The 24,256-nt window shown below is 33.3% G+C and overlaps 1 protein-coding gene across 8 annotated transcripts in view; it reads left to right on the plus strand.

Moving 5' to 3' along the window:
• LOC134528022 (RNA-binding protein squid) overlaps positions 1-23,314 on the plus strand; it is a 38,174-nt gene extending 14,860 nt beyond the window's left edge. For 2 of the 8 annotated variants that reach the window (XM_063361188.1, XM_063361193.1), the window contains 3 exons: positions 1,463-1,564; positions 19,085-19,147; positions 22,945-23,314. In XM_063361188.1, the coding sequence (XP_063217258.1) occupies positions 1,463-1,564; positions 19,085-19,147; positions 22,945-22,952 (173 nt within the window). In that variant the 3' untranslated portion in view covers positions 22,953-23,314. Of the gene's footprint in view, positions 1-1,462; positions 1,565-19,084; positions 19,148-21,149; positions 21,275-22,944 lie in introns of those variants that run through there. The other 6 variants (XM_063361186.1, XM_063361189.1, XM_063361194.1 and 3 more) reach the window with 3 other exon arrangements.
• The last annotated feature ends 942 nt before the right edge of the window (positions 23,315-24,256 follow it).

Consider the following 24,256-nt stretch of genomic DNA (forward strand, 5'->3'; position numbering starts at 1 on the left):
ATTGAAGTTACGTAACACTTCGTGAAACACTAGAGTAATGGATCCAGAAACATAATTTAAACTTACTGAAAATTAAATCTTTTCTTGAAAATTCCTCTTCCTTAGCAACAAGAAAAATTACTTTGACTTTTTTGTAATAGAGCCCAGGTCTGTTTTATTTATGTCATTGGTGTGATTGCCTTTGCTTCCTTATGCTGGTTCGACAAGTGTCAGTAGATAAAATGATAGTAATGTATAAAAGCATGGATAGTAATGTTTTGTACTTTCTTTTAAAACTAATTTATTGATCTAATTAATTATAAATTCAGATTCTAAAACTACCGTATTTTGTCACATAATCGTTGCACCCTTATTTTATGGCATAAAAATTTTCGCACGAACGTTGCATGTTTTTGATCCACAGTCCAAATACATTGTGTAGGTAGTAAACATGACATGATAAAGGACTCTGCAACATAAATCTGTTTGCAAGTTGCTGTCAGGCTGTTTAATTTTTACGATGGGAAAATGCAATGATTACATTACACATCTCGGATGAACCTCTGTGATACAATTTCCCATCCAGAATGGTCAAATGCTTTGGTCCTGCCATTTTCTTAATAGGATATACATTATTTTTTCCATGTAAGATGTTGCAAATAAACTTACGTTCCCATAAAAAACCATCGCTGGATAGGAATACCAGTTTTTTATATGAGTTAATTTTTGTTCTCTACGTGTTCAAATGAGTCATACAACATCCCACTTTCTGCCACTCATTTGTAACGAGGGAAGTGGCATCAAAGATTTAAATTCCAGCAAGTCTGGTGTCGTGCTGCGACTAAACCACAAAAATAATCATACTAGAACGGGTATTTCCCAAAGAATTGTAATAATTGGTAAGGTTTTTTACATGGTATATTATATACATTTTTTAAATATTAAAAAAAAATTCCTCAATTTTTTACTAATTTGCTGATTATTTTTTATTTAGTTGGGTATAATTTAAAACTTAATTGGTTCATTTAAATTAGATCTTAATTAGTTTTTAATTTTTTGTTACTGTAAATTAGTGAGCAACTATTATCAGGGTAGAATTAACATTTCATTAAAATACATTATTTGAAAAACATTCTATAAAAACCATTATTTGAAAAACATTCTATAAAAACCATTTGGTGTAAACCAAAGTGATTTTTCAGCCAATTCTGTACATAATATGCATTTTTTATTTTTTCATGCATTACAGCATACTTATCTTAAATGCAAAGTTGACTGATGTGAATATTTTCTTTCGTAGATGTTTTCAAACATTATAACCTATATTTGTTGGTCTGTAATGGCTGTGTATTGCTCATAACAGTGTAGCCAGTGCTAGTTGGCATTATTCTTGTTAATTGCCACGGTTATGTGATAACACTCCTTAAATTAGATTTAGTTTTAACTTGTCAATATGTGACAGTATAGCATTGCTTTGTTTCAGGTTATGGAGGCTACACCGACTACTATGGGGGTGGCTATGGAAATTATGGAGGCTATGGAAACTATGACTACTCTGCATACCCAGGCTACGGTAGTAACTATGGTAATTATTAGCTTATGTTGGTTTTGCTTGCATGGTTTTATAGTTTCTGGATACTATTAATGCTGGGGTGAACTGCTGCTTTAATGCTCTAGTTACAAGGATTGATTGCCTACCTGTTTTTTGAATTACACAGCTGTGCTAATTACATGTGGAATAAGATGCATTTAAGTGACTTAAAATTTGGGGGAGGAGTTTGTTTCAATTTTTATTACTTGTTTAGGGTAAATGTCCTAAATAAGTGTTACAGGCACTTATTACTGGCTTAGTGACTAAGATTTAATTAAATTAGTTTCCTAATGTGTAAATTAAAATTCTCAAAGCATGTAATCCAACAAGTTTTATAAGTAGGGTTATTACACTTTGTTTTCGGTTGTAAGATTCTTTAATATGTAGATTCCTTCAATTCCAATGCAATCTTAGGTTTAGAGCTAGTTTGATTAGGATACACAGTGGAACCCTTTATAATTTTCCTGCCTTTAATCTTGATGCTTGTCATGTGTTTTTAAAGTGCCAACATCTTTCCCACAAGGAAAAAGTATTTGCATCCTGTGTATAATCTTTTACCTTTTTTTAAAATGCAAAATTTTTGAAAAATATCAAAGGTACGTTTGGTACCTTTATCTAGGAAAAAAAATTCTGTTCCTTGCTATTGAGGTGTGCTTTCAGATTCATTTTCTTAGTTTTCCAACCATTCTACAATGGCCTAAAAATACATAAAGCTTTTTATATTACTTATAGAGTTGAATTTGTTTCATTTGTAGGTAGGATTGTACAAATAACACTTGTTTAAGAGGCAAAGAAATTAGTCATACCACTCTAAGATGCTATTTGTGGATTGAGTTGATTTTACAGATATGTGACAATGAAATTACCATGGTCTATCTTATAATAATGTTATTTTAGGGCCTAAACATTTGGAGGTAGTCTTGCATAAACGTTGCATTATGATTTTGGTCCCAATATTAGATTTGGAATGCTTTGTGTAGGTAGTTTTCCCTTTTAAAGCTATGTCTTAAAGTTAGATTCTAATATTCTTATGGTTAATGCTGCTTATTTAGTTAATCAAAATACAAAGTTGTTTGATTTGTAAATTTTTCTTAAGACATTTCCAGACTTTATTAGCTTTATCTGTTTAGTCTTTGTCCCCGCTGTGTACCGTGTATAAAAGAGTTGCCAGCCCTTAACTAGTTGACATTGATGTTTGGTTATGTTGAATCCTATACAGAGCACAAGCGTGTAGTCAAATGTCAATATTGATAGTTCGCAGATTGCATGGAACGCGCACTCTTATCGTGCAGTTAATTGCACTCGATAGTTACCACTTTCATGGTAGGTGTGTATACAAAAATTTATGCCTATTTTTTAATGTGTTTTCCATTAATACATGTTTTTATTAAATTTTTCTTCATAAGAGCATCTTTTTTGCATTTAAGTTGCACCTCTACTTTTCAAACATGATTTTAGTATAAGATGTGCAATATATTTTGATAAAACATAATGCCCTGTTCCGGTTTTGAACAGCGTTTTGAATGTTAGTAACTGCTCATTTATTATAGGACTATCAATTTTAGATGGTTACAAGTGGAACACATGAGAAAATGGCAAAAATTTTGAAAGCCAGCAGGAATTATTTGTTTGCCTAAGTAAGTTGAGAATAGTTTAGTTGAATTACTACCCAATGCCTACTAAGTGTCACCACCAATTTGGAGTTCTGTTTACTTATGAATCTCCACAGCAGCTGTGGTTAATGTGAGATGTTTTTAATAACTGCGTGGCCTATTAGTTTATTAAAAGTATATTTAGTCTTCCCCTTTTTTTGTCTGATGCCATTTTAACACTTATTAACTAGAAATGTTTTCTTTTGGGAACCTTATTTTTGTTTTTATATTGCTTGAAGTTATGTGGTGGTAATCAAAATCATACTGCTAAAAGTAGGTTATAAATGTATCCTGCCTTGGTTTTATTAAGTGATTTGATTATTTTCTTCAGGTGCTTCAAATATGTTGTCTTTGTTATTGTAATCAATTTTCTGAGATGTGGAAGGATTGTCCGAGTCTAGCTATAATTAGAGGCACTGGAAAATTGTAAAAACCACATAGGCGCGATTATAAGCGACAAAATTGTTTTACCAACGAATAAACGCTACAATCCCGTTTTTAGAAGTAAGTATTAAAATTTCAAGTAATATTAAAAATTCCAGTAAATTTTAGGTTTACCTGATATTTTTTAATAAACCATTTATTATTAACGGCCTAACCTCATACAATTCAGAACATTCTTTATTTTATGCATCTTCTTATCGTGTTTGAAGATTACTTAATAAATGGTGACAATGGCGAGCCATGTAAACTATCAACACGTTCTATGAATCTTTTAAATAACACTAAACTCATTTTAAATATGAATAGGCTCGCGCGGAGACTTGGTTAACGGCAAACGTAACGTACGACCCAAACAAATGTAAACGATTAAAGAGGCGTTTATTAACGTGCATGAATATTTTCAGGGGGGGAAAGTGAAAACATTGAAACGGCCATGTTTGCCAACGTGTGCGTGCGTGTGTGATATTAACACAAGCAATCAAATTATTTACTGTTATATGACAACTAAAATATAAAAATGCAACTACAAAAATTAAATACGAAAATCTACTTCAGTCAAATTCGTTAGCATTTGCTAACGGGAAAAAAAATGGCAGCAATGTAGCTCTGCTTTTGTCACTCATTTGTTGAACGTACCTAGTGTTTTCCTAATTTCCTAACCCGAAAAACAAACTGTAATCTGTGAAACTAAAATATTGCGCTGCTATTCACAATAAAATTATGGTTATTAAAGTCAAGTTTTCTGTATCGCGTTCACGTGCAATGCAGTTAGAACTATAAATTTTTTTTTTGCTATTATGGGACGAACAAAATCTGTTACTGTACATTCACGTGCAGTGTGCAGAGCAATACAAGTCGCACCATTTCTAAGTTGCAACATCCGCATAAACTGGGAGAAGAATTAAAATTAAAGCTATATGCTATGTGGCAAAATAAAAATGCTATGAACAGCCATTATAAATGCTATTTTCCTTTGCCTCTAGCTATAATGTGTCTTGAAGCACTTCATAACCTGTTTAATTGTTATCACAAAGTAGCCACTCTTGTCTTCGTCACGTCAGATGAATACTACATCTGAACCCACAAACCAGCTTTACCCTAACTAGTGTTTTTTCTCACAGGAAATTAGTCAGTTTCTTATGTGGTCCTTTTTAATTTTAATACTTAGATTTTAGTTTTACTCCTAGTCCCCTTAATGAATTACACTCTGTGGTTTTGGTTTCCCCCAAACAAATATTGAGAGCCCAGTTGACTGAATAACCCTGTAAATTAGGGAATGGATAATGGAGGTTCTACTGAATTCTCATGTGTATGTGGGGGAAAAGTATTAAAATGCTGAACATGATTTACCTCTAAAATGTCCATAATAATCATGTACAATATCAGTACTTACATGCATTCATAAAAATCATGTACAATATCAGTACTTACATGCATTCAGAGCAGTGTATGTGCAAGAGTTTCCATATATATTGAAGTCGGATAGTTAAGTATATATAATTTCTGCGGAAATTCATAACTTATTGAAAGAGTGGGGAAGATAACAATTCAGTATTATTTTGTAAAAACTGAAAATGAAGTTTATGTATTAACATGTTTACTGATCGAAAGAATTATACTGTTTAAACACTAGTAGTTTAATGCAGAACAGATAAGCAAATTCTGGATAAAAGTTTTTTAATTTAAGCATTTTGCAATGTTGTGGTTAGGTGTGTTTAAAAAAGTCCACCAAGTTGTAAGAATAATTTTTGCATTAATGTGGTTAATCTTACCCATCTGAACCAGTTCTAAGATTTTAATGCATTTCTATCTACCTTACTTTACTACTAATTAGTGTTAAAATATCACAATGCTCTCTTAAAAAGATTATTATTTGATACCATGTCAAGAAGTGGCAGGTAAGTACTTAAAAAAGTTTTTGTTTTCCCAGGTGTGCTCATTTTTCAGAACTGCTAATTATTGACTGCTAGATAGGGAATTAATTATTCTTAACTTTGCTTCACGACTGCATCTTTGCCTACAATGTTATACACATGGGATAACACCCTTCAATTGTTTGATAAATTAGTAGTTTGCAAATATAGGGTGTTTTTAGGGGGGGCCTATAAGTAACTGATAACTGAACGTAGCTTGCATGTGTACTAGAAATAGATGGCAAATCTTTTTATTATTTTTGCTTCAGTAAATACTGTAAAATAGTTCAGGAATGCATATTTTATTTATTTGGCCTCCTTGAAAGAATAATTTTAATAAGAACATTTACGGTGGTGCTTGGCAGTAGCACCTGTTGACAATTTCATGTAGATTGGCCCACGTGACATGGTTTACAGATTAAAAAATCATACATTTGTGCTTTGTGTTAATGGAAAGATTTGTTTAATCCCTCACAAAAGGACATGGGTGTCTACAAGTCACGAAAGTAACGAATTTTTATGCGAGGTCACTAGTCACGGAATTCAATACAAGCTCACGGAAAAAAAAAATTTATTGGCGTATTTTCACGTGTATTTATTGGACATTAAGTGACTAATTGGCACAGCCGTATTTTTCTTTAGAATGTTTGGCCTGCTATAGAACAAGTGCTGAAATAAGATACCATGAAACGCAGTGGTGAAATTCAATGCTATGTCAAGCTGATTGTCATGCTATGTTCGTTTTAATGTTTCGTTTTTTAGGACTGGCCGTACAAGTCTAGCATGACCTGACGTATAAAAAGTCTCGTATTTGTACAAGGATTCAGAGGTTTTCAAATCAGTACTTAACAACTTGTTACGATATTGATGCTTTCCGCCTCCGTGTCCATATAAGTATAGCAAATACACAATCTCATTACTGCAGAGCTGCCAACCATTACGGATTTTCCGTAATTATTACAGATTTAACACTGAATTACGGAACATCCCTGGTTTATTACGGAAACGAGACTGTGCTGCATGGTAACGGAGAAAATTCTGTTTCTGCTGTGCAGAACACAGTTTGAATACATCACTTGGTTGTGCAAATAACTGAACTAGTAAGTGCGCATGTACTGTCGAAATAAGTGGATTAATTCTCGTGTTTTGAAATAATAATGGGAAGGTATTACGTCTGTTGTACAATACAACTACAGTCAAACCTCTAGTGTTTTTAAGGGGACCAACAAAAAAATTCAGTAGATGTGGACATTTCAATAGATTTGGACTTCACTCTAAGAATTTTTAAAAAATAATATTTCAACCTCAAAATTAGTGTCTGAAATATATCAGTTACTTGGCAAATCAGTTGAAAAATAAAAATGGAAGTATTTAATTCAATTGATTGCCACACTGCTCATCAAACAATGAAACGGAATTAGCTCCTCTTATTGCTGTACCAGATACGTCACGTGTCGCGCAATCAGGTCAACGGATGGCTAGTGGTTTATTTTTGTTGTGTGTTTGTCATGTTATGCCTTGAATGAGAGGGAAGCGAGACTAGTATGTTGCTAATAAATGCTCGTGTTATTCAAAATTGCGTATTCTGAAGCATTAGTTCTATAAATAACAAGGCTAATTTATTTAATGTGTTCCTAAATTGTGCAGGAATATACTTTACGTAATATAAATGCATTGAATAACTCTGCAACATAAATCTGTTTGCAAGTTGCTGTTTAATTTTTACGATGGGAAAATGCAATGATTACATTACACATCTCGGATGAACCTCTGTGATACAATTTCCCATCCAGAATGGTCAAATGCTTTGGTCCTGCCTTAAACTCACGCTGCGTACTTTTCCAAACCATCCTTTACTGACATTGGAATCGATATTACTGTCCGGAGAGTTATAATTTAATTTTTCAAAAATTAAAATGCTTATTCGCATATCACTGCCTGGTTCACACCAATCCTGTCGGGCTTATGATTATTTTTTTCATTGCGACATTCATTTAACAACCTTTTCCACGTTAATCATCTTTTCATTTCTGTTCCGGTATTTGTTTATTTATTTAATATTTGTTACATGCCTACCTACAGCTTATGGCCTTGGGTGGTAGGCACGATACAAACAACACATACATACAGACGGAACAAAACAATACAAAATACAAAACGATACACACAACGTGCAACATTTAACAATTAGTAAATAATTTATTTGTAAATTTTATAATGTAGAAAATAATAATAACATAAAAAAATGATTATTAACCACAAGAAAGAAAAAAAATTAAGTTAGGAATAGTTGTATTTTTTTAAATTTTATTTTGCTATCTAATTCAGGAAATAACCTTGCATATTTATTGTAATTTTTGGTTATTCTGTTTAATAGATCATTAGTTTTACTTAACGTACAAATTAAAGATTGATTACGACTATTGAACGTAGGTATTCTAATTCCAGTGTTGTGAAGAAAATAGTTACAATTAATTTTTGTAACAATTGTGTACAAATAATGCATCTAATACTTCTCTTCTTAATGGTAAGGAACCACGAAGGGAGTGTAAATCTACATTTAGATTAATGTTGCTTTTTAGGTTTATAATTTTGATCAGTTTGAATTGTATATAATCCAATTTGTCACTATCTGATTTATTAATGTTATTCCAAATCAAAGAACCATATTCAAATTTAGATCTCACCAAGGATATATAAAGACTAAGTGTTGAATCTAAATTAGATGCATTAAATGTGATATATTTAATCAATGCTAACATTTTATTAGCATTTGATCTAAGTGTTTCAATATGATTGTGGAAGAATAATTTTGAATCTAGCAAAATACCTAAGTCTCTGACACAGTTTGATTTTGCAATAGTACGATTGTCTAGTTTATATTCAAATACAATAGGATGATATTTTCTTGAGAAGGTTATTGTGGTGGTTTTACTGTAGTTAAGTTTAACGAGATTAGTCTTACACCATGCAACAACAGAAGAAATGTCATGTTGAAGTGACAGTCATTTAATGAAGTAATTTTTCTATATATTTTTAGGTCATCTGCAAATAACAGACCAACAGAATAATTTAGTGCTTTGGTTATATCATCAATAAAAATGTTGAAAAGAAGGGGAGAAAGGGTACCACCTTGAGGTACTCCAGAGTTTGTCATATGTAAATCAGATTTAGTTTTATTAATAGAAAGAAAGTATTTCCTATCTTTTAACTAGCTGCCAAACCATTTGATATATTTGTCGCTCAATCCCATGATGGATAATTTGCTGAGTAATATCTGATGGTTTACTATATCAAAAGCCTTTGCTAAATCAAAATAGCAAGCATCCACTTGGCCTCGGGTTATCACTTCAGAATAAATTGGATTTATGAAAGTTAAATCGGATTGGTAGTAGTAGATTTGCCAATTCTGAAACCATGCTGACAATCAGAAAGTTTATTTTTGAGATTGAAATCAAGGTCCTTAAATATTATTTTATCAAAAACTTTAGCAAATCCATTTAAAAGAGAAATGGGCCTATAATTTGTGACATAAAATTTACTACCTTTTTTATGTATAGGAATGACCTTGGCAGTTTTCCATATATTGGGGTAGATGCTGTTTTTAATACTGCTATTGAATATAAACTTAAGGATAGGAACAAGAACCAGAGAGCATCCTTTTATTAAATTAGGAATACCATCTGGACCTGTTGACATAGATTTCAAGGATTTGATCCCCCAAAGTACAAGACTCTCAGTAATAGTGGAAATAGGAATGGAGCAAGCAGTATTATCAGATATCAAAGGAGTGCTGTTATTGGCTGGAGTTACATATACACTAGAAAAATAGTTCGCAAAACTGTTTGCAATACAAAATGTGTCATTAGTGACAGTATCATTGACCTTGAGAGAGAATGGCTGATTGTATCCTCCTCTCATGATTTTTATGTAACGCCAAAATTTTTTTTGATTTTGTTTGATTTTGTTGTTTAGGGTTTGTAACCGAAAAATTTTGTCTCTTGAAATGAGATATTTAGCCTCTTTACGTTTCTGTGAAAATAGAGCATAGTAATAAGGATTCATGTTTCTTTTGTATAATTTATGGAAATGTTTTTTATGTTTTAGTGTTCGTATAAGTTGCTTTGAGTACCAATGCGGGTAACTATAAGTAGTTTTCACAGTGACAGGAATGTAACTCATAATATATTGATTAACTGTAGTAGTTAGAATGTCTACCATAATATTCACGTCAGTAGTGTTATATAATATAGACCAATCATGATTTTTAATAGCATTATACAAACTTAAGTAGTCTCCTTTTTTATAATTTATAAAGGTTGTAGATGTATTTTCTTTTCTGATTATTAGACTTATTTCAATATTAACAATAAGAGCCGGATGGAATGTGTCTTCTTTAATTAATGACTCTAAGGCTTTACTAACCACACAATGCTGTAAATTAGAAAAACATAGGTTCAAAAGGTGGATAGGAGGCTGAGTGACGTTACATTGGGACAAACCCAAACCTGAGATAAAGTGGAACACAGCTTTAGCTTTGGATGACATACCAATAGGATTTACTTTTTTAGAATATAAGTAAGACCAGTCAACACCAGGCACATTAAAGTCACCAAGAATAAGGATATTATCTTGGCATGTTGCAAACTTTTCTTCGAGCTCTTCAAAGTAGGCACCATACACAGCAGGTGATGTATCCGGTGGAATATAAATATTACCAAGCACTAGGGTATTTGTTTGAGAGGTTTTAACTTTAATCCATACAGCTTCAATTCCTGTATGATCAAAATATATTCCCGCTAGTACAAACAACATTAAACTTATATATTCTTTTGCTAAGTCATTTCGTACGATTGTGCACACAGTTGACTTAAAACTAGTGTGACCATCATAAGCATGGACTTCATGACAATCTGTGTGCCGTAATACTGCTAGTTTTGTCTCAAATACTTGAACACAGTGCATTATGAGTGATCAAGCACGTACAGTTACCTACAGCTGAATGGGCAGACGTTGCAATTTTTTGAGTGAATTTCCTGCTGCTGGCTAGACTGAGTTCACGGCCCGGTCTGTGGCCAGGCGACAACAGTACGGCATGGCGGCATACACGCAGATGTAACATTTAGTCCTTTACACTCCATACCCGCAAATTAACTTGCTACAGCTGATGTTTGTACAACAGCCGATGGCATAGACAGACCTGCGCTCGATTCTCTTCCCCCCCTCCCACAATTGTTTGGCTAAATGTATCCCACAGCACATGTTCACAGAAATTGAAACAGACTTCGTGGTGTTGTGCAAGAATTTTTTTGCCTGCCGAGATTTCGTGCTAACTGAAGTTTACAGGCGTGCTATTTGAGACTGGGGCAGTAAAATTGTGCCAAATGAATTTGCACAATCTTAAACCGTGCTAAGTGAGGGATAGGTGTACAGGTAGAACAGCCTCACAAAGGTTTTGGTGGTTATTGTTTGACTATAAATGAAGAATATCTTTACTCCTAAGTTTTACATTATTTTATTCCTGGCATTAAGAATGTTGTGTGCAGAAAGCGTCTGCAAGTGCATTAGTAATTTTTTTCAATAATTCAGTATCTATTCATTTAATAGCACTTGCCTACTTGTGTACTTTAAGTTAGTAAGGGAAATATAATTATTTTTTAATTCTAATATTATACTAATTACTTTCTAAGTGAAAAGAATTAAATCTTTAATGTTTTTATTGAAAATACCATTTCATACATTTATGAACGTTGAAAATTGAAATTAGAACTTTTAGTTATTATTTCCATCATCTTCCAATCGCTGTAAATTTTAAATTCCTCTTGTCTTCTCGTTTTTAAGGACATTTGTCTCCAGTTCTTCCAGGATTTCAGGGTCAAAAGTATTGTCTTCATTGATATCACTCTGATATGGTGAAGCATTAAGACAAGCTTGCCCATTACACTGGCCGCGAGCTAAAGAGCACTGCAACACTGCTTTCCTGAATCCACATTGCGAAACACAACCATTCTTGCAGTTGCAGAATATTGTGTTCAGCAATTCCTCCAGAGCTGGTAGATTCATTGTCGTAACAAGGTCCAGAAATTCATTACACACATAACCCCAATTCTGTTCTAAATCATGCCCTAACCAAGTCTGAACTTGATATTCACCACAAAATAAACACTGCTTCTTGAATTAACACTTCACTTAATCTTTTATGGAGTACAGTTGGAGAAGCTGTAGTTTCGTCTTGTTCTAGTCACCGTTTTGCTGCTACTATACAATTTTTATTCATGTAAGCTGTTCGGCACTCATGCACATGTACAGAGGTTACGGTTTTTAAATATTCAATAAGACCGTCGTTTCGTTCGATACGTGAAGAGTTTTTATACCTCACACTGCATTCACCTTCCGAATCTTACTTTTTACATGTAAAAAACAAATTATCCATAACTCTTAAAATTGTATGTCCGTAGTTACAGAGATACGATTCAAAACTAACAAATGATATTCGTTCCTTGAAAAAGAAACTGGTCGTGAGTAAGCAATTGAACATCTGTCCTTTCTGGCTATCAATAACAAGGTTCATACTATACAATAGAGGTCCATTGTCCCAGGTTTACTTTTTACCATTTTAAAAGAATCTATAAGTTTTCGGATTTCAATAAGGGTATATTTATTTATTTTTTTCTTATAATGTTATGATATCTCACAGCTAATGTATATTAATGTTTAAAGCTTTTTGAAATATTGAGGCCATGGATTAATTGCATGATTACTATTTAAACACTGTTAAAAAGGAGGGGGGGGGGATTGGTTGATTCCACAATTCAATTGATTTCACAGATTCCTTTAATTCCATTTTAGGTTCACAATATTAGTTCAAAAATAATGAATATTTAAGAAAAGTTCTGAACACTAGAGGTGTAAAAGTAAATGGAAAAAAGCGTACCCGTATGTATTCGTTACTAAAACAATCAGTACTCGTTACTATCGTATCTTTACTCGTTACTTCTGATACCGCATAACATGCAACGAATAGTCGTATTGCGTACGCGTACAGTTGGCGTCGTGTAAATAATAAATAGAATATATACAATTAACAGTTTTTGCTAACCAATAAACAATTAAATCTCATTAGAGCTGCTTTATTATATTCTCTTTTAAGATAATAAAAAACGTAAAAATTCACGATAATAAAAAAACATACATATTTCTAATTTGTAAAAAATACTTACGTTGTTTCTGTTACAATCTCAAACTTTGTCTACACACACAATACCTTTAATAAACAGTAAAAAAACTTGGGCGACGAATTTCCAAATTATACTTTACTTAATAAACAACATCGTTCTTTGTAACGTAAACTCATGGAATATGCGCTCACATGCGTGAAACATGCAAAAAATGAGAGTATCGAGATGCAGCCGTGTGTAACGGTTACTCATATAGACGGTGCACCCGTTACTCAGTAACAAATGCATACGGTTTGCTACAGCTCTTCTGAACACTTCCAAGAAGTATTAACTACTCCCTTCTATGGCACCAACACTAGTTACCTAAAAATTCTCTGGCCTTTAGCTTAATTTCCTTTTTTTTTCCTTTTGTTCGTATCCATGAATATTTATATATTTGTGTTAGAATCTTTTTCCAGCTATTTTCCAATTATTTTGATCTTAATTCGCAGAATTATTATGGTGTATACTGTTGTGGTCACTCCAAGGAGATGACTATCTTTTTGCATTAAATAAATCCTCAATTTTTTGAACAAAGAAAGTTCAAATTTAGTGTAATGAAACAAGTAGTATTATTATTTAGTGGATTGTATTTTGTTTCTGTGATATGGAGAAGGTTTGTTTTGTTTTTAAATAGATTTTCTTGAAAGATTTGGTATATATTACAAAACTAGACTTCAATTATACTTATGTAGCAGTCCATGTACTTAGGTCGCGCCCAGTTTTTACGGTTTTATTTTATGGGAAATTACGTCTATAGATTTTGAGATTTCGTCTTGATCGTCATAAATATTCAGTTTTTTTTGCTATCGCCTTTCTATGGTTTATTTAGGAGATTTAAGATCAATAATAGTAAATGTAATTGTAACTCTTCTAATTTACTATTTTTGCTCAAAGTAAATTAAATCATTGTTCAAAGTAAATAAATATAAAAGGCATAGATTGTGTATTAGAGGAAAGTATAAAACATTATGAACATAACTTAGGACCTCATAATTTTGGCACTATTCTTCCCATATTCGGTGAAGGTGCATTTATATGCAGGTGCCAGTATTTTATTTTGGTGCACATTCATGAGAAAGCAACCATAGTTAGAATTTCAGCATTCTCATGCAAAAGAGATCTTTGGGTAAATCTGTATTGTACGGATTAGCGCCAAAAAAAATCGTACAAATATGAAATAACTTTCATTATATGCTCTTTTACGTCCTATTTTCAAAACTGCCTGCGGAGATTAAAAATTCCAATTACTTTTGGAGATATCGCCGTTCTTATTTTGCAATACAAGCCCTATGTAATCATTCAACAGACGCCATTTTATATTTTGCCGTGTGTGCGTGAATGCCTAAATAACAGAAATTTTCCATTAGGTAAGGTTAGTTACATGATAAATACTTCAAAATAAACGGAAATTAATAATAATATCAATTAATTTTACTTGTATAGTTTTAAGTATTTATAATGTAACTGACCTGACCTAACAAAACGGGACAAAGGTAGATTAGGTCAGGTCAGCTACAGTATAAATACTTTGAAACTGAACGGTCATTAAAAATAATAAAAATTAATTTTAATGGTTGTTTAGTTTTAAAGTATTTATAATGTAGCTGACCTGACCTAACAAACCGGGAAAAAGGATGAACAGTAGGAACTCACGTAATTTTCTTTTTACGTGATGTAGTCGTTCAACTACGTCGCGAAAAAAAAAAAATCATTCTTGTAAACAAGCAACAATGGTGAAACGCGGGAAGCCTACGATTCACTCATCCTTCTGGACATACCCGAATACTCACGTTGGCAAGCCTTTCAACAGACGAGAGGCAAACGCCCGATCGTGCATCTTCGGTTTTTTTTTTTTTTGTTTATTGTAAATAAATATGCAACTCATGAAAACTAATGGTCAATTAGGTTGTTAGCTACATTATAAATACTTCAAAACATTATGGATGGTTGATTTGGTTAGGATAGCTACATTAAAAATACTGTGAAATCATGTAAACGGTTTCCTAGTGCTGGATAGCTACATATTAAAATGTTATTTGCTAAGCAACCATAAAATGATTTTACAGTTTTTTTAATGTAGCTATACTTACCTAATATAACCAACCATATACAATGTTTTAAAGTATTTTTAATTACTTCTTGCTAATTTTAAGAAAAGAAGGCTTGCCAACGTGAGTATTCGGGTATGTCCAGAAAGATGTGTGAATCGTAGGCTTCCCGCTCAACGCCGCAGCAGTGCACAAAAGGAAATTAAAAAATTCAATATCTCCTAAAGTATTTGGAATTTCTGATCTCCGCCGGGTTTAATGAAAAGAGGAAGTTAAAGAGCACAGAATAAAGGTATTTTCGGATTTTTAAATTTTTTTTTAAAAAAAATCGCCAAAAAATGAATATTAAAAAATTCGATATCTCCAAAAGTAATTGGAATTTTTTATCTCCGCAGGCGGTTCTGAAAAGAGGACGTAAGATAGCATATAATGAAAGTTATTTCATATTTGTACGATTTTTTTTGGCGCTAATCCGTACAATACAGATTTACCGATCTTTGGTCACGGACAATGACAGAATACTTTGAAAATGACCTTTCAGTGTCAACTTTTGAAGTTGGTATCCACATTAATTTGAGTGCAGCTGCAGCAAACTCAGGAAAGTCACATTTCAGTTGACACAAGAGGTTCACTATGTGTACACTGGCTGTGTGTGGTTTTTGTAGTTCACTGTTTACAAGCTTTTGAGGGGCCATATAACCTGTGGCTATTGCAGTTCTTGACACATTTTGTAGGAAAGGTAGAGTATCAACCATTTTTGAGAACTTTTTGTCTTCTATGCTGACATTTCCAATATTTTTGAGGTTCAGCAGGGCATCAGTATCGTGTAAAAGTGCATGAGAAGGATCACTTGAGACAAAATCATGTAGCTTTAGTAAGCTAAGCTGTGATGTCTGAACTGTTCTTTCAAGGCTGCAGACTGAACACTTTTCACAGTAACTTTTCAACAGCCTATGAAAAAATTCCTTTTGTTAAATTTTCCAATGAAATTTGAAACTTCTGAAGCTTTGACTAAAGGTGGGCAGTTGGGTAGCAGGATCACTCCAAAAGTTTGTCAACACAGCAGGCACAATTTTCAGTGACAAACACACACTGAGCTTCAAGGGCTTGTATCAGTTTCTTGCAGTCCCTTTATGAATTTCACACCAGCATTATTTTCTTCACTCAATTGTTCGAAGAAGTTAACAATGTTATGCAGGTGATCAGCCAGGTAGAAAACAGCATGAAACCACACAATGGGCATTGGAAAAATCTTATGTTATCTTTTCCATTCTTGTACCTCAAAAAGTTGAGGTAGGCATGCTGTCTCTTTCGTGTGTTCAAAAAAGCATTTTTTTACCTTGATCACAAAGAGGTTTAAATCCTCCAAACTGTTCTGCCAGATATGCCCTACCAGGTTGATTTTATGTGCCCAGCACTGCATGTGGTACACGTTCAAATATACCTTTCAAAGTGCTTGCAGTTCTGGTCATATCTAGCACAGTCAGTTAGGTACATATGCAACTATGTTTTCTTCTTTGATTTCATGCTTGGTGCATATGTCAATCACAGCTTTCGAGCAGTTGACAGCATTAGCAGCTTCAAGTACACATGATGATCCAAGTAAAATGCTGTTCTGCCCATGGTTGCAATATCTGGAAAAGAATATTGAACACACGGTTGTTTGCTTGATCTGTGGTTTCATTTGCCATAATTACAACTTTCTGGTCTGCCACTTTTCCCTTAAGAGAGGAAATATTATTTTCTTGCCCAGTCTGCACTAGGTATATCACCAACACTACTGACAATGTTTTGCTAGCCATTCCCTAAGTTTGCAGTTGTCCAGTTTCTCAATAGGAATTCCAGCTGCAATAGATGTTTTAATAACTTTTTTTTTTTTTTTTTCCTTAGCTCGTTTTAGCACTGGCCCTGCCTCATCAATTGAAAGCTGCTGTCTTTGTCTCCCATTTTTGTCTCTCTGACTGAATGTGTTTTGTTTAATGTATATCTCCTTTCAAACTCTAAACGACAGTCGCAAAATTTACAAATCAATATTTTGCTACCACTCACATAAAACCCTTTATTTGAAAATTTTGCTGCATGTGCAGCCACTGTTGGTTTATTTATAGGCATTTTTTGGTTTGTTATACAATGTTGCTAACCTTTTCCTAAGACAGCAGCACAGAAAAAAAATCCACAAACTTAACAAATGTAAAAAGTTTTAAAATGTAATGAAAATATAACTCAATTTATGTTAGCACTGTAAATACGTTGCGGATGCGGTAAAGTTCATTTTTTTTATGTTTACAAAAACATTGATGCAACCATGCCAATACTTGAAACACAAATATTCTTTTTTCTTAACACATGCAATGCTTGGTGTACATCATCAAGATAAAGTTTCGGGTGCTGCGGTAGACTTATTTACTTAGCAAACTATAAATTTTTTCCTGGCTTTTAAATTACGTTATAAATCACGCATGCGGAAAATTATTACGCTCAACACAAGTGCGTTTGCGCTGTTGGCTAACTGTGCATATTTACAATCTGCGCGTAATGGCGGCACTCTTTTTCTATTGTGTGTATATAACCTGAAACGAAAAAATTTATCTGTGTAAAAACTGAAATATTAGAGTCTTCTGTTAATTTATATATTGCAAAAGTATGTTTGAAACGCCTACAGAGATTGTTGTTCCCAGAAATGACATAAACAAGAGTTTGTCATCTTAACTGGCGATGTTATTATGTATTTCTTGTTCATTTGGTACGTAACCTATTTTTTGCGTTTTGGTTGTTAACACTCAATATTGTCTTATTTCGCGTGCGCGAAAATATCGTACCTCTACTTTGAGGGTTCTGGGATTTTTCATTTGTTTTATTTATATTGGGTGCTGATATATCATGCTATTAGCACAAAAAGTATATTGAGACCTTTATGCCAGGGATTTATTGCATTCAAATGTTTTTGATATCTAACAATGGCATTTGTGTTAAAAATTTCTGTCCAACATTTTTCCCCTTGTAAGAATTTATATACTATAGGTAGTAACCCCTTGATCATTAAATAAAACTGACCGAATCCTGTGCAAGAGATTGGTAATGGGTAAATCGTTGAGTTAGTGTGCATTACATGTGTTACTTCTATGTTTGTATGAATTGTTTTTTTTTTTTCCTTTATTCTTTAACATTTGTATTTATAGCCTGTGTATTTAAATTTGCAATTGTAATGGTTGTTTTTAGTAACAGTGGTTTAGAATAATTAGGGCTAAATATTTCAAACAATATTGAATCAAATTCAATACAGCAGAACCAACCAACTTCTATGCACTCTAAATACATTATGTATCCAATCAAAATGAATTATGTTTGATGTAAGTAAAGGGACAGGCGAAACATTTGACATTTTATAGCAGCATCAGTTGAGGTTCTTATATTTAGTCACTTTTTAATTTTGATATTAAAATTACTGTGTTGATAATCATGATCAAACACTTGAGGTTTTCAGAAAGTTTCTGTATACACACAGAATAGTTAAATTTTGTGTTAGTTATAAATTTGAAATATTAAAGGTATCTAATTTTGTGCTTCGCCATTTTTGAGTCCCTAGTAGCAGCCTATGCATTTATTAATTTTTGTTTATGGTAGGACAGATTTTGTTGCATTTCATGCATCATAATTTTTGGGGTCCATATACATGTTGCCATCAACTGCTCTTAAAATTCTGAGCTTAGTGTGCGGTTGCACTGTTCCAATTCTTTGTTCATGCCTTTGTTTATTCATGTCTATTCCATAGACATGCTTCAACTTTACAGAATTTTTTTTTTTTTTTTTAGTATTTTATTGTAAATAACCACTGTTCTGTGACTTTCCCAATAGAATTCACAAATTTGCATCTTCATTTCTGCTTTTGTTGATGTTTGGATTGTGTTAGTAACTATTCCTTGGCATTTTAAGTTATTTCCCAATCATCTGCAGTTAGTGTCTAACTTGTTTTTGTGCTGGAGAGTGTGGCTGGGTTTAGTTATTTTCATTCTACATGGTCATTTTTTTGTTGTAAATTTTGATGTGAAATTTTTTTACATCTGGGTGTTGGTTTGTTACTTCTGATTTACTGCCTAATTCTATTGTAAATTGAGTTGCAACTGGTTATAACAGGTTGTCAATAAATCTATTGACATGGCTCAGCATATACTTAGCTGTATATATGTGAAATGGCGACAATGTGTAACTGTGTGTAATTGCATCTGTTCTTACGCAGACTACGGCTATGGCAGTAGTTATGACGGCTACAGTGGGGGCAGAGGTGGTGGCCGCGGGAAAGGTACAGGAACCTAATACACATTCCTTTTGTGAGCTATTAAAACAGAATTACTTTAGCCTACGTGCATACTTAGACGTTCGTGTTAGTTCTTAGTTTACATAAGCTTTAGTCCACTTGTAATTTATTTTACTGTGGTCACAATTTTAAGTAGGTGTATTCAATTGAATATTTGTTCTACACAAATATTTTGCAGGTCTTGTAATCTCCATATATTGGAGTGCATTTGTCTATGCTATCACTGGGTTTCCTTTTTGTGGGTTGCTTTGCTTTGGAGTGGCTTGATTTTCATATTGTGTGTGTGGTTTGTGAAAATATGTGCTGTGGAAGCAGCTTTACCTGTTCACCCGCATAATTGTGTTAACAGCATTAGAAAATGGAAACTTGGGTGATTTTAAAATTTTCCATTGTTATATGCATTTGGCTATTTATAAATAAATTTTGTGGGATGTCAAAGTTAAATCGCTGTTTGTGTTGATATGTTGATAATTGTAATATTTTTGTAATGTGTACATAATAATAGTTTTAATTAGTAAGTTTTCAGATATTTGCTTATCTTATCTACTTACAACATTGTCATTTTGCTACCTTAGGGTTTTGTAGGGTGGATATTTGTCATGTATCACTAGTTATGCACAATATATTTCCATGCAGGTTTTTCAAAGTGCTAGAAAAAAAATTTGTACTCTTTCTCTTTAATACACATCTGTGAGAATAATTTTGTGGTGAATTAACAGTTGTTAGCTGCTGTTAAGATTTTAATTTTAGCATGCATCTTTATGACAGTAGATACACACTAATGTAATTTCCAATCAATACTTTTTTCAGCATTTTGTTTTAATTTTGGCTTGTCTTCAGCTTAGGTTAATAATAATTAGTCTGTTACATCTAATATTTTTTGGCTGAAAAAAATAGGTAGTTTGTAGTGCTGTGGTTTTTGAGTATTTTTGGTGGGAGGGAGGCTAAATATTTAATTTTGCTTGCTAGGCTCCTGTTTGTGTAGCATTTATAACTGAGAATGTGATTTAAGGTTTTAGCCTGGTGCAATTTCCATATAGTCTTGGCTGTACTGAACAGCTGAATGCCTTGAAAGTGTTATGCGGGTGAATAAGGTGTTAGTTGTGCATGCCTTGGATTAGTGGACACCTAACAGTTTGTGGGGTGTGGTTTTGTCTGCAGCTTAATAAAACAGTTTGTTTCTTTGGTTCTTCTAAGCTTTTGTTAGCTATACTCAACTGCTTAGTCCAAAGGGGTGGAATATGAGTGGTTTCTATGGACAGTAAATAGTATGCCTGTATGTTCAAACAGCACTGTTAGCTACCACTCCATGCTTCATTGTTACTGTTGCTATTTCAGTTTTTGCTCAATATTCTTTAGGAACTGGGAGTGCAGACTTTTATATTCATTATCATCTTAATTTGGGCCAGATTTTTCTTAATTATGTGTGCTGCACTTCCAGTTCATGTAGTCTCTTGTAGTATAGTACTATTCAGATTAGGTGTATATTTTATGCTTTGCTCTGGTGAATTTTAAACTCAAATGTGTTAACTTGAAGTCATTAATTGAAGCCATGTCATGCACTTCATAGTATTGGTTATATTTTGTGTTTACATTGCATTTTACAGTAAAGTGCTTTTTAACTTTGTGTAAGAAGTTTTTGCCTGGAAATTTCCTCAAGTTTTATATATTGTATTTACCAGATAATGCAACAAGTTATGTAGTCTATACACTTAATGTTTTCCCTTTGATTTATAAAACTGTACCTTGTTATGGACAGTAGGTTGCTTGGAAATTGGCTTTTGTTTATTATTTTTCTTAGTTTGTCTTTTGTGTACAAAATGAGATATAAAGTACCACACTGTACATGTCATGGACCAGTTATCTTAAAGTAAGCAATTGTATGCAGGCATTAGTTGCAATGAAGTTGTGTTGTAACTGTGAGTGTTGTGGTGGCATTTCGTCTGCCCCCGTGTGGGAGCTAACAGTGCGTGTTTGGATGTTACAGGCAGTACAGGTGGTGGTTACAGTGGGAAGCAGAGGGGTGGGGCACGCCAAACTCAGAGACATCAGCCCTATTAGTTCCCTCACCTGTCACCCCATTCATCATGTGTTTTTGTGTCCTTTGTCTTGGTAAGTAATTGCCTCATCATTTGATATTTCACTGCATGGTGTATACATGCATGTTGCAGTCCTGTTGTGCAGCTATGTGCTAGACTTGGTTTTTGGCTTTGGTTTATTTTGCAACTTTTCTTTTTAACGTTGGTAAGGTTTTTTTTAAGTTGCATGGATTTGAATCTCGGTTATAGCATAGTAACAATCTTGCAACTATTATTACAGACGTCATCATTCCTTTCAACCGATTAATTTTTTTTATGCGATTTTCATACATGACCTTTAATCTATAATAACATTGAGTTGGTTTCATTACTTTTTTTGTAAGGGCTTTCAAAAATAATTTTAAAAAATGGCTGGGCTAGCTTAGAAATTTCTCATTCTAGGTGTGGAAATTCTGGTTTTATTTGGACAAATATTGATGTTGGGGAGACTTCATTATCCATGGTGTCTTATCAGGGGAAAGTCGTTCAACTTTAGTAGATGAGTTGGTTTTGGTTGTTTATACCATTTTGGGTTATGGGTAAAAAAAATTACTCATGAACCTGTTGCATTATCTTCTAGCTTGTCCACTTGAGCTGTGATGTAAACCGGTTTTATGGTGACTGCTAGGGAGTCCACTGTGTATACATTTGTGAGGAATACACTGCTGTGATAGGCTAAGTTATTTATAAAGGTATAGCTGGTGTAATGAGTATCAAACCTTCTACTTTGAAATTGACTAGTCATGAAATCTTACTTTCCAATAATGATACTTTTTAGTGCGTCATACGCAAACATAATTCTTGTCCTGCATTAACCAGTAGTAACTGTCACTTTTTCATTTCTCAATGTTGAACCTTGGCCGTGGACTCAAGCTGAGTAAACAGGTGTGATCTTTAAACCACTGATGGTACACTTGATGCTCGAATTAGCTTGGACAAGTCAGCAATTTTTTCTTAAATTTTTTGTTCTTCCAGCTTCTATTGACTGGTCTTTTATAGATCAACTGCTGCATTTCTGTAAAATTGTCACCTGATTCCTAACCTACACATTATTTTTTTTATTTCCTGGGTATGAGTAAGGTTGATTAATCTATCAGTGGTAGCTTTTTTTTTATCCCTTTCATGACAACTGCCAAAAAAACTTAAATCTGAATGTTACTTTTTTAGTTCTTTAATGTCTTTAAAGCCTAAATGAGCATCAGAAAATAATACATTGCAGTAATGACACATTTTTCTTTCATAACAATGTGTACTTTTTCCGATTATTTGTGAACCTTGCAAGAAAATATTATTTAACAATTATTATTCTTACATAAAAAACAAACCTATTTTGTTTTAAAGCAATTTCTGGGTCTGCTTTATCATTTTTGCTGTGAGTACATTTTTCAATGTTTTCCTAGTGTAAGGTCTTTGGCAGGTGAAAAATTTTGTCACTGCAATACGCATATTTGGCAGTGAAAATGAGATGTGCATGTTCCTATCTATTAGGCACCAGTGGTGTCTTGTATATTTCGTTTTACTAGGTAGGGTTTATCTACATTGTGTTAAGGGTTAATGTTTATATTTTCTCATTTTAGTAGATTGCTTATCTTTTTTTGTACTGTATTTACCTTATTCCAGATAAAGATTTTTTTTAATTTAAAATAGTGTCTTGTGTGAGCTTTGAAAGATTATGTTAATTGTCATTTTTTTCTTTTTTTACAGCAGATTAGTTGTCATTTCCATTGGAAAACAGTGGCACTGCACCGTTCCACCGACGTGATTTTTTGGGATGACATGATGTGAAAATTGGAAAGTGTGAATGTGCAAGTGATTTTAAATTATAAACAATAGTCGTGGAACTATGGCATGCTGTCGCATGAACTGAAGCCATTTTTTATTTGAAGTGTTTGTGTTCTCAGTGCCGACGGACTTTATGATGTCGACAACTTCTCTGTATCTATTGCATTTTGTCAGTTGATTTGTGAAGTGAAGGAACTGTATAATTTGTACGTGAAGATTAATTACGGGCGTCTTTTAGAGGCAGTTCACATTTTAGTCTTAAGATATTTGGTAATAAAACATTTTGTTTGTATTTCTGGTGGTTTCTTGTTTGTAAACCTTTCACCATTTCCACAGTTCATGAAATAATTTAGTTTGAATATTGCTTTAATGGTTCCAAATACTGTTTCATCGCAGAAATTATATTTTTTACCATTGTTTCTATCTTTGAGTTTTTGACAAGATATAGGTCAACAGAAGTAGGCTTCCTTAACTCGTGTGATAGTCTCTACTTGCAAAGGATGGTTTCATGAGTTGACTGTTTTTTATACATTTCTTTTGTTAGCATGTCTGAAAAAATAATATTGATCGCTGAATTCCCTGGGGCCGCTTGAGTGCATAATTTATTCAGGGCAGTTTACGTGCTATTACTAGACATGCAAATTTCGCATTTACGATAAAAGGAATTTTTACGCGAAATTTGTAAGTTTAACACGAATAACCTCACTTTTACATGATTTCTGATACCGCGAATTTTTTGTGCGAAATACGTCTGTTTACCACTAATAACCACACTTTCCCGCCGTTTGGTAACTTAAAAAAGGTAACTAAACAGCCGTTGTCACCACTGATAACACCATCAACGTAAAGACTACACTTGCCAATGTTTACGTTTTATTATTTATTTGATACGACGCGTTCTTGGCGAACTGCACTCGTGCACTAGTACGCTCATGTTCTCTCGAAGGCACGTTTACAGAGTCAAAGGTTAATGTACGGCCATTTTGTTGGATGTTTTGTGCATTACAGCGCTTGTGTCGCGAAGCAAATTATATCTTACGCTCAACTGTTCATCTTGCATCTATCCACTATGGACTATGCAAACTGTTTTAATTTGTTCTCAACTTCGTGAGCACGAATTTCGTGATCGTGGGTTATATGCGAGGGTAAATATGTAGTTGGGCGATGTGTGTTAAAAAAACTTTTTTTAAATCCGAAAATACTTTAATAACGAGGCTAGAAGGCTGGAAATACC

Source organism: Bacillus rossius, chromosome 1 (genome assembly GCF_032445375.1).
Source record: "Bacillus rossius redtenbacheri isolate Brsri chromosome 1, Brsri_v3, whole genome shotgun sequence".
Classification (NCBI taxonomy): domain Eukaryota; kingdom Metazoa; phylum Arthropoda; class Insecta; order Phasmatodea; family Bacillidae; genus Bacillus; species Bacillus rossius.